Here is a 12,422-nt window from a genome sequence, read left to right as displayed (position 1 = left end):
GATTTTACAATCTGAGTACAAGTAATACATTCTTGAAAAACTGATAGGATATGAAGTATTCCCACAGTAATGATAACTATGAGGCCATACTTGTGTAAATTGTATCGATTTAGTCATTCCACAATTAATGTATACTTCAGAAAATAATGTATACAGTAGTATGTATGTATAATGTATATGTATAAAGTAAACATAAATCTTATCTGCCTGTGTGAAAATTAACAAAAAGTTGTATTTCTCTTATATGTGGTAGCCACTATCTGAGGCTATGAGCTCTTGAAATATATCTAAACTGATGAACTGAGTTTTTATTTTTAATATTAATCAATTTGAATTTAAATGTAGCGGTATATTGCTAATGGCTATTCAAGTGTACAGTGCAATTGTAGATTATGATTTCTTTGCCCAACCATTGAATTAGGTATGTTCTATTACATTATGTAGCTTCATGGAAAAAAAATCTGTTCAAAAGCAAATGTTAAGTTGGCATTTCATTTTATTTCAGAATAGCCCAACAAAGTAAAACAATGACCTTCCAGTTTTTTATTGGAAGCACTGTAACTATAACTTCCTGCTATTATATTTTTGTCTATGGTCATTATTTTTACATTTTTTAACATAGTTTTTTCACATATTTTCACTTTTTTTTTTGTACTTTGGACCCTGTGGCACATGTGCCCAGCCTGCATCCTGCAGGATTGTTGCTTAAGTACGTACATGCCACATCCCCACGCCCCCATCCCCCAAACCCCCCACCCCTGTCGCCTACATCAGGCGTTTCTCCCAGTGTTATCCCTCCCTATCTGCCCTGCCCCCCCCGCACTGTCCCTTCCCTCCCCCCTCCACCTCCCAACCTAGCCCACTGAGTGTTGTTCCCTTCCCTGTGCTCAAGTGTTCTCACTGTTTATCACCCACCTATGAGTGAAAACATATGGTGTTTGGTTTTCTGTTCTTGTGTCAGTTTGCTGAAAATGATGGTTTCTAGATTCATCCATGTCTCTACAAAGGACACAAACTTGTTTTTTATGACTGCATAGTATTCCATGTTATATGTGTGCCACATTTTCTTTGTCCAGTCTACCATTGATGGGCATTTGAGTTGGTTCCAGGTCTTTGTTATTGTAAACAGTGCCATAACAAACATACGTGTGCATGTGTCTTTATAATAGAACAATTTATAATCCTTTGGGTATATACCCAGCAATGGGATTGCTGGGTCAAATGGAATTTTCCTCTTTCTAGATCCTTGAGTACTTGCCACACTGTCTTCCATAATGGTTGAACTAATTTATGCTCCCACCAACAGTGTAAAAGTGTTCCTTTTTCTCCACATCCTCTCCAGCGTCTGTCGTCTCCAGAATTTTTAATGATTGCCATTCTAACTGGTGTGAGATGGTATCTCAATGTGGTTTTGATTTGCGTTTCTCTAATGATCAGTGATGATGAGCATTTTTTCATATGTTTGTTGGCCTTATAAATAAAAATATTTTCACATTTTAATAAAAAATTCACAATAAATAAATATATAACATGTTAATCTTACATATCTACATCGTTTTTGGTTACTAGATTATTTCCTGTGATCAAAGAAACCTAAGATTATTTTACCAAAGCATTTTTCCTGAGTTTACTAAATAATTACTGATTACAAAAACTTGTAATGATTTGGGTCATACACAAGAAAAGGCAGAGGATGAATCACTGGAGATTATTCTAATATTACTTAGATACAGTATATACCTGCCTTACAGGCATCTTGGTCATATCTTTGAATATTTTTTTTCTGTGTATTCTGAATGCCTGATCTTCTAAAAAAATATTTTTAAGATTATTTTGCCTTTGGAACACATTCAATATATTTATTAAAAAACTTGCATAAGTAGGTACATAGCACAGAATCAATTCTTACAGATTAAAAGTAGCATGATAGACTTGTAGTAGTTGGCCTAAATGCATAAGTCCTCTTTATTTGTGAAGTAAACTCTAAAACAGTTCAGGATTTTTTTTTTAAATGACAAGTAATGCATGCCTACATGGCCTTCAGAGAACCTTGATAATTACAGATTGATGCTTAAGCAGTAATAGTTTTTATAATGTAAAATGAAATTTTGACAATTTACTAAAATATGATATTGTAAACTCAGTTAAATTTTGAAGAAGTGTATACCTGCTTTTTTTTTTTTGTAATCTCTTTGGTGATTTATATTCTGTCAGTTTTCTTGGAGAAAGCAAATGAGCATAGAATTATGTTTTATAGTTAGCTAAACAAATCAATGCTTTATATTAATCAGTGGGATTGTTTTTAACTTTTGATTCTAAAATTTGTTACAGATGTTAATTAAGGTATTGTAGATGTATGTAATGCTTGAGATAATTATGCCATAATATAACAGTGTTAATGTTCTTGTAAGAGAGACCACCTTGTAAAATAATTTGAAAAAATATGTATTTTACTACTTTAAAAATACTTTTGAAGCAATGTTAAGCTTTCCTATTCACTTTTTAAAATGTGAATTTCTAGTTCATTACTTTGATGTTTTGAATAAGGATCTGAAACAGTGTGTACTCATAACATTTGTACTGATATTATGAAACTCATTTCATTTTTAATTCTTTGAATCAAAAGAAACATTTGAATGTTTTGTATGGTTAATGTTTTACTGCGGTGTGTTTTATTTACTACCTTTTGTTAAATGCCATTATTTTTCCATTTAGTTTTGCTGGTATTTTATTTTGTGGAGATTTACCAGTGAGTTGCTACACATTTGCTTTGAGTTTCCATGATAGCTTATGATTTCGTTTCTATTCCTCAGAATTATGAGTTGACTTTGATGATGACTCTGATTTAAAATTGTTCTACAATGAAGTGGTTCAGTAGTAGAAGTTTACTCTTTTGAAAGCATAGTTTATTGAATTAATAGTATTTTATTCTTAAATAGTTGGAAATAAAGACAGTTTTTCTAAAATCTTTTCTAATCCTTCAGATCTAATATTACTTGGAGCTGTTTAGTATTGACTAGTTTCATCTGTTTTTAGAATCATTATATTTCTTTTGAAAAATTAGGTTTTGAAGATATTGAGTCTTCCTAGTACAATTTTTTATGCACATGTTGATAATTTTGCAGCTATTATGTAGATCCAAAGAATCTCTCTGGTTTATCTACCAATTCTAACTTATAATACAAACTTTCATTTTGACTATTCTTCTTTCCACTTTGGTGGGCATTAAGCAATGCATTTTTTAGGTATATACTTAAGATTTGCAAATTAACTTTCTTCTTAGAGAAATGAACAGAGATGATTTCCCTTCATACCACCAATCCTGACTCCCTTTGAGTGCCTTTTATTGTGAACATAGCCTCTGCAGTGAGAGGAAAGCGTTAAATGTGGGGTTTTAAAGAATCTCGGGCTTCATACTTACAGTCCTTTAATTAACATATCTATTCTCAGAAGTAAAAAAAAAAAATGTTATTTTAAAATATTAAAAGTTAACTAGAATTCATCTGGGACCAGAAATATATTAAATGATTCCTAGACAAATATAAAGTTTGTATAGAGCTGAGTATAGAAGACACACAAGGCACAGAGGAGTCTTTTCTGAACACTGAGATCCAGAAACTTTGCCCACCCACAAAGCCATGAGGCTAACCACATGTTAAATGTTTAAGTAGTTTACCAGTTTATAAGAGTAAATGCGCTACCTTTCATTAAAATGAAATTAGATATTCTTTCTTGGAGGGCAGAAGGATAGCCTTATCTTTTCTATGTATACATGAGAAAGAACTGTTGGAAATGTCATGCTGCATGGGAAATACTGTTTTATTGTAATTGCTATGTAGTGAATTAATAAACAGTACAAAAAGACATCAAAAATACCTAGTCGATAAGTAGCTATAAGCAAATTTGCAGAACTCAACCTACATGAAATATTTGGCTGTATTTCAATGGATGCAAGCCTGTCCTGGCTGTAAGCTTATTTTATTAAGGCAACAAAATTTACATTTCTCTTGAGTTACCCTTTTGTAACCTTCTGCTGTGGTTGTATAAAAGTGCCCTCTGTGTGTGTGTGTGTGTGTGTGTGCGCGCGCGTGCGTATTTTAATTAAAACTGTGGTTTTGTACGAACTGAATTTTTTTTTGGGAATACATAAGTAGTTGGTATATTTTAGAAGTTGAAACTTAGTAGCACTTTGTAAAGTATATGCTGAAGTTTCATGGTATTAGGAAGAACATCTGCAGGAGATTGTCTTCTGTTTTCATGTTGTCATCAGGCCTTTGCATCTGGTAAAAGGGAATTTTGAGGTACATCCTACTTCTTCATGCTTGAATTTCGTCACCCTAATTATGCATTTCATAAGGTTGCGTTCTGTATCTGTGCTTAAGTTAATTCATGAAAAGACCCTGAAAATACTTCTCCTATGTTTCCTTAATGTCTTAAATGTTTCTCTGTAATTTAAGTCATTGATATGATGGGATAACATAAAAATAAGTCAGTTTGTAGATGGTATCTAAGTAATAAAGGTATTTCTGTAGTTCAAAAAGTTAAATAGTGTGTTGAGGGTTTTAAACATTAAGCAGCAGTGTTGTTCCTTAGTCCAGCTGGCATGGGGGTATGTAATAAGTTACAGGCGCATGCCACCATACCTGGTAGTTTTTGTATTTTTTGTAGAGACAGCATTTCACCTTGTTCCCTAGGCTGGTCTCAAACTTGTCGGCTCAAGCGATCTGCGTGTCTCAGCCTCTGCCTCCCATACTGCTGGGATTACAGGAGTAAGCCACCATGCCTGGCCAAGAGTGACAAGGGTTAATGTATTGTGTTTTTAAAAATAGTTAGAAGAGAGGACTTTAAATGTTCCCAAAATATAAAAATGATAAACGTTCAAGATGATACACTGACTTGATCAATACACATTCTATGTATGTAACAAAATGTCACAGTGCCCCGTAAGTAGTAGGAGTATTATGTATCAATAAAAAAATTAAAAATGTTTTAAAAATGGTCACTAGAATGTTTTCAAGAAAAACATTATAACTGCTTAAAAATAGTCTCCATAAAAGCCCTCTTGGTTTACTTTAAGAAATAATTATTTGTTAGAGATGACAATTATTGATCACATTGAAAGAGATTCTCTTAAAAAACTTAAGTTACTTAATTGGATAATCACTCTTCTTGAATTTTATTTATATTGTTAATTTCTTAGTGTATGTAAGACTGTATTTCTGTCTTGCCTAGTAAAAGATTATGAATTAGGTTGAATGATTTAATGAAATTACACATCCTTTATGTATCCGACTCTTAAGTGAAATAGAATATTAGCATTTGGTTTTTTACCATTGTGTTCTCAGTGTTTACTACATCTGTATTTATAAGAGAGGATTCATTGATCTTAAGTATGACTTGAGGCAAAAGTAGAAATTAACACAAATTGATAAAGATTATTGCAATATTGTAATCATATGGGTTTTAGGTTTCTTTAATGTTTTTTTCCTCAAGAGAAAGTTGAAAGGAATGATATTCTAAAGATTGTCTTTTATATTTTACAGGTTCATTTTCTTGATTTTAAATTAGTACCTCCCAGTGAGAAAATGGAAAGCCTAATGCTGATTAGAGAATTTGCAAAGGAAGTAAAAAAAAGAAATATTTGGTTATGTGGTCTTCTCATATCTTACCCACAGGTAGGTAAAATGTTTATTTTCTGAATGTTATGTTATGTAGACTATAGTTTTAATGGTAGGTATCTGATTTGTTAAAAGCAGGAAGATATTTTTGATAACAGGAATTATGGCTGGAAAATTAGTCATCTATATGTGTGCTATAATAGTAGAACCTCTTGCCTCTAGTAGAAAAATTAAAACCAATTCAACTTGATTTGTGGGGCAATGCTAATGAGCATATGTCTCATACTAGGTATCCCAAATAGAACTGTCAGGGTCATCAAATAAAAGTACAATTTGCTCAGTTAATATTGAATTTGAAATATATAATGCTTTTTGGAACTGTATTCCAAATAAGAAATTTGAATTTCAAATATAACCAAATTCTTATATTTATCCTGCAACCTTGCAAAGCCACAATCCTTGTCCACTGGTATAATTTGAGATTGTTTATTTTTACATTATGTTGAATATATTGGTAGTCAGTTGTTTCTCTCCCTTAACAGATTATTTAATCATTTGAAAGCACTGCCTGGCATTCAGATTACAAGAGGGCATGGTAGTGACCTAGAGAAATGCATTTATTGTCACTTTCTTTAATAGCTGCATGTTAACTGCACTGCAGGCACAATGAGCTAGCGTTAGAGATTCTTTGTGCAGAGAAATGCTATTTAGAACAAAGAATTTGGAGACTCTATCAGAAAATAGAATTAGGAGAAAAATTTGGAGAATCTATAGATTTGTCCTTTGTGCATAGATAGCTTTCATTGGATTTGCGACTGCTTTTTAATTTCTTGGTGGTAACATACAAGAGTCTCGCAAGTTAAACTGTGCACTGCCTTTTTTAGTGGTCTCAGATAAAAGTAATTTGGTACTGAATGTCCAGCGAATGACATTTATTTAAAGTTATTTATGGGTGATAACAGCTATTGTTTGTGAAAATTTTCAGCTGCATTTTTAACCTGTGGGTAACATTTCTTCTAAAACCATGCATTTTAATGAAATATAAGGATTATGTTTTAGCTAGTCCCTTGGTTTTTTTTTTTTTTTTTTAACTTAGAGGTTGTTGTTCTCTCTGCTTCCAAAATAAGCAAGCCTGACCACAGTTATTAAGAACTAGACACATTTTACTTCACCTAGAATAATAGAATTACAAAATGTTAATGTTGTTGGGGACTACTGAAGTCAGGGGAACCAAGGCCCAAGATGTTATATATATTTGCCCAAGGGCAGATAACTGGCAGAGTAACAGAATTCAGATCTTCATCCATGATCAGTAATATTTTCTCTTTAAGAAATTATTTTTGGGCTGGTGCAGTGGCTCACACCTGTAATCCTAGCACTTTGGGAAAGGTGGGCGGATTGCTTGAGGTCAGGAACTCCAGACTAGCCTAGCCAACATGGTGAAACACCTGTCTACAAAAAAAAATGAAAAAAATTAGCTGGGCATGGTGGTGGGCACCTGTAGTCCCACCTACCTGGGAGGCTGAGGTGAGAGAATCGCTTGAACCCAGGAGCTGGAGATTGCAGTGAGCAGAGATTTGCTGCCCTGCACTCCAGTCTGGGCAACAGAGTGAGGCCCTATCTCAAAAAAAAATCTTTTTTGGTTGTATTCAGATGATTACAGTGGGAAAAATCTGTTCATTTTCTCATGTTGTCTAAAGGAGTCATGGACAAACACTGCTATTGTCACATTGTGCAGTTAGAAAATAGAGCTTGTTGAGGCAAATCTCAAACAGAAATTGAAGAGCATAAATAATTCCTGTAGCTCTCTTGGCCAGGCAAAAAGTGTCCGTCTGCACTGTACTGAAGCTGACTTTTCAGTAGAGTAATGTTGCCCGGTTATATATATGATGTCCAGTTAAATTTGAATTTCACATAAACAATAATTTTTACTGTGTGTCCCAATGGTTACATGGAGAATACTTGAATTTAAAAAATCTTTGTTGTTTACTTGAAATTCAGATTTAACATGCAAACTCAAAAAGAAAATTTATCAGTTAAAACAACCTATTTGTAGATAGCTTAATGTTAGACTTAAGGATTATGTTATTGGCTTGGCCATTTATATACAGCATAAAGTTTTCTGACTCTATTATCCAGTGCTCAGTAACTCATGTACAATAATTTGGAATGATTTGAAATTCTTACTTTAGATTAGAAGTGCAATATAAAGCTTGCTTTTACAGTTTGTTGAATCAATTTAAACCAGGCCTTATCTTTCTAAAATAATTTTATAAACATGACTTTGGATAATTAAAATGAGCTTTCCTAGTTTAATACTTACAAAGAAATAAGGGACAAATACAAAAGTTACCAAAGCAGTTTTGTAAATTTTTTTTTAAACAATTGTAAAATATTTATGAGAATTACTATAAAAATCCCCAAAACAGGATATGGAACAATAAAATGAAATTTTTTGGTAACAAAATTAAATAAGACTAAGTCTCTTTCAAATATAATTTTAAATAATTTTATGTGTAACATATTCATTTGTCATTATGAATCTAACTTTGCTATACAAGTCATCACTAAGGTCCATGATACAGAATTATGTTTGAGGAATCTGTTCTAATCACCTAAAAATCTGTATTTGATGATCTAGCACTGAACTTACAGAGACATAATATTTCTGGCATGAATAGCTCAAGCCAAAAGTTTAGAGTATGTAGTCTTAATTTTGTTGAAACTTGAAAATATCTCTATGATCATTTTTTAATGCACATATTTGTAACTGTATTTTTCAGTTTCACATGTGAACTTTTGTGACAGTAAATATTTTAAAGCCTATAAAATAACTAAAGTCTTGTAAGCAGTTTTGTCTTTAACCTGTGGATTTTACATGCTTAGGGATTTAGCAATATAAGCACATAAGTTCAAGGTTTAAAAGCTCCCATAAACTATTATAACTGATTGTTTCTTTTGCTGAACTAATGTCTGTTGCCCCCACCCCACGTTGGAAAAACTAGTTATATCACCTTGGACAAGCAATGTAAGTTTTATAGGTCCCAGGTTCTTCATTTGTAAAATGCAGATGTCAGAACTTCCACATTATAGCCTTTGTTGGATGAGAAAGTGGAGACAGAGGATGGTGTGCTGGCCGTGTCCAGGGATGTGTTACACATACATATCTCACTCTGACACACAGACTCTCTGGAACTGAGCCTGGGTTTTCTTTCCCTTCCATATGTGACCACAAACTTCACCTGCTCTCTTATTTCCTTTTACTGAGAAATTATTCATTATAGTATATATATTTTATAGAGTTCAGAGAGGGAGCTGTTCTTTTGTCAGACATCTTGATCAAAGCACAGTGGAAGACAGTAGGGGAGTTGGATCCATCAGATGAAGGCTGAGGAGCATATTAAACGTGGCAGCATGGTGGGGAGTATGTATCATTTTACTCTATCCATTTTCTCTTATTTCTTCTCCATTAAACTGTCACTTCACTAAGTTATAATACAGTGGGAAATAGAACTTTTGGAAGTAATGTTGGCTTAGTGAGCACTTTAATTGAATGGGGACACTGAAAAAGATGGCACCAGTTGGCAGAGTTAAAAAAAAAAACCAAGCTGTGGAGAGGCTGTGGGATAAAGCAGAGGCGCTGTCTTACCCTCTCCCTTCTCCTGAATTCTGTGTTTTCTTTTGTTCCTGTGACTGAAGATCTGGGAGTCTTATAAGTGAGAAAGTTACCAAAGCAGTTCTGTAAGTTTTTGTTTTTTAAAAAAAAAAAATGTAAAAGATTTATGAGAATTACAAGAATCTCCAAAACAGAATATGAAACAAAAAAATAAATACTTTTGGTAACAAAATTAGATAAAGCTGTATGTACTGGTCTTGTATCACAAAATATAAACCATATTGCTCTACTCGATAACATAATTAAATTACTATCATTTTTCTCTATTGTCTTGGTTTTTAAGGTTTTCTGTTCATTATAAAGGACATCTGGGAAACATTCTTGATTGTGAAACTCCGTGTTAGGTCAACTCATAATGATAAAGGAACCGGTTTCACTGCTCTATTACAGCTTTGGTCCTAAAGATCTGAATGTATAGGGTATCACTGACATCAGTTTTTTCATCTCAAAGGTCCACATTTGCTCTGTGTCCACGAGATAGAGGAATCATCCTTTTAGTATGCATGATCCTTTGGAGGACAAATGGGTGTATGCTGTCAGTTAGCAGAACACTGATTTTTGTTTTGTTTTGTTTTGGTTATCATGGGTGAGGTTAGACTTAGAAGTTTGACTTCCTGCAATGAGCAATTACTTGGAATTTAACTGGGAATTATTTACTAAACACACGAAACTTTCCATGGCACTGAATCACATGGCAGACGCACCAAACATGCAACACCAAATCTGTTTACAGAAACCCATAATACCCTGTTCAAAGTAATCAGGCCTTTTTGATGTGGGAATGTTTATGAGACTAAATATTTTTCACTTTCAATATTGTTTTGGCCTTTATTGTTTAGACTTAGTCATTCTTTGGGAAAATATAAAGGTCATAAAATACATTTTCAAAAATTAGTAGTTTAGAAAAAATTATTTTTTTGGAGAGTTTGGTTAGCTTACTTAGCAGACTCATTAGAGAGTGGCACTAAGCTTGTTTTATTTAGATATATGCAAATGAAATGCAATATTAGATACACACCTTGTACAGAGTTTTTATCAATACGTAATGTACATATTTTCAGGGTACATTTGATAATTTGATCCATTCACATCCTGTGTAAAAACAAAATCGGGGTAATCAGGATATTCATCACCTTGAATATTTACCTTTATGCAGGAACATTTTAGTTATGTTCTTCTAGCTACTTTGAAATGTGCAATACATTGTTAACTATTGCCACCATACTGATGTATCCAACAGTAAGTTTTATTTTTATCTAACAGTATGTTTGTACCCAGATCTCTTTTTTTTTTTCATGGATAAAAGAAAGAACTTTCTGTATGAAAATGAAGAGAAACATCCTCTAACTTAAGGAGGGTACTGCTATGGAAATTTTTAGTGAGTGAATTCCTTTCAATAGTGCATTTGTTAGCTGTTACTACATAACCCAACATTATTATCTCACGGTTTCTGTGGGTCCTCAGGCTCTGGGTCTCCATCAAGGATGCAACCATCTCAAAGCTCTCCTGGAAATTTTCCCAAGTATCTCACTCACCCGACTGTTGGCATAATTCAGTTCCTCATGGGCTATTGCACTGAGGCCTCAGTTCATGGTTTCATGAACGCCCGGCTGGAGGCCTGCCTCTGTTCTTTGCCACAAAGAGCTTTGCACAGAGTGTCTGGAAACATCATAGAAAGCAAGAGAGAACCAGAAGGTGGAAGTCACAGTCTGCTGTAACATCAGCAACTGACCTGCCATCCCCTTTGCTGTATTCAGTTCACCAGAGACAAATCACTGTGTTCCACCCACACTCATGGGAGGTGACTACACAAGGGTTATCACTGGGAACGATACCAAATGCTGCCTACCACAGTAATATTCGAGTGCTGATATGGTAGGCTAAGTATTTCTTGCTACTCGCCCCCACGTAAATTAAGGGGTTTATAGAGTAAATAGGGCTAGATATATTTAAATACAAAAATCATGCAAATTATATACATGTAGCCATAGAGAAACATGTACAGTATATGTATATACTTTTTGATTGCACGTAGAGTGATAACAACTGGAAGAGGGCACAGCAGGGTGGTGGGAAGGCAAAACTTATTTTTACATTATCTGTACAGTTGTTTTTAAAGAGCTTGATTTGGATCAGATCCATATCAAACACATTAGTGCAATTTTATCATTTTCTAATTTTTATTAAAGAGAGAAATTGCATGTAAGTGAAAAAAATGTGAACACAATGTTGAAATGGGCATCTTCAGCCATAGTTTTAAGTTCTTGATCTTCAGTAACCTTGTGGCCATTCTTAGGTTACTAAACTTTGTCTTTCTCTATTTAATTATAAAATGGTCATATTCCTTTAGATACCAAGCTGAAATTTTAGAAAGTATAATAAAAATGAATATTTTGTTCAATAACATGTTCTTATATACATTCCTAAAAGGTCTCATTCTCTTGTCAGTTGTATTTCATATGGTGCAACTTAAAATTTTGTGTTTTAGATTTGTTTTTTTGTTTGTTTTAAATCATATTTTAATTTTATTTATTTATTTTTCCCATTTATTGCATTTTAGGTTTTGGGGTACACGTGAAGAACATGTAAAATTGTTGCATAGGTACACACGTGGCAGTGTGATTTGCTGCCTTCCTCCCCATCACCTACATCTGGCATTTCTCCCAATGCTATCTCTCCCCAGCTCCCCACCCCCCAACGTCCCTCCCCTATTTCCCCCCAACTGACCCCAGTGTGTAGTGCTCCCCTCCCTGTGTCCATGTGTTCTCATTGTTCAACACCCACCTATGAGTGAGAACATGCGGTGTTTGATCTTCTGCTCTTCTGTCAGTTTGCTGAGAATGATGGTTTCCAGGTTCATCCATGTCCCTACAAAGGACCCAAACTCATCGTTTTTGATGGCTGCGTAATATTCCATGGTGTATATGTGCCACATTTTCCCTATCCAGCCTATCGTCGATGGGCATTTGGGTTGGTTCCAGGTCTTTGCTATTGTAAACAGTGCTGCAGTGAACATTCATGTGCATGTGTCCTTATAGTAGAACGATTTGTAATCCTTTGGATATATACCCAGTAATGGGATTGCTGGGTTGAATGGAATTTCTATTTCTAGGTCCTTGAGGAATCGC

At 34.0% G+C, this 12,422-nt stretch overlaps 1 protein-coding gene across 7 annotated transcripts in view; it reads left to right on the top strand.

The window, feature by feature from the left end:
• CRPPA (CDP-L-ribitol pyrophosphorylase A) overlaps positions 1 to 12,422 on the top strand; it is a 324,254-nt gene that overhangs the window by 189,463 nt on the left and 122,369 nt on the right. For 6 of the 7 annotated variants that reach the window (XM_017526901.2, XM_017526899.2, XM_017526895.2 and 3 more), the window contains one exon: positions 5,544 to 5,675. The exons of the other annotated variant lie outside the window; for it this stretch is intronic. In XM_017526901.2, coding sequence (XP_017382390.1) covers positions 5,544 to 5,675 — 132 coding nt within the window. The remainder of the gene's footprint in view (positions 1 to 5,543; positions 5,676 to 12,422) is intronic. 7 annotated transcript variants of the gene reach the window in all.

Source organism: Cebus imitator, unplaced genomic scaffold (genome assembly GCF_001604975.1).
Source record: "Cebus imitator isolate Cc_AM_T3 unplaced genomic scaffold, Cebus_imitator-1.0 Scaffold45, whole genome shotgun sequence".
Taxonomy (NCBI): domain Eukaryota; kingdom Metazoa; phylum Chordata; class Mammalia; order Primates; family Cebidae; genus Cebus; species Cebus imitator.
The sequence above is the reverse complement of the archived record's forward strand: the minus strand, read 5'-3'. Positions and strand labels throughout refer to the sequence as shown.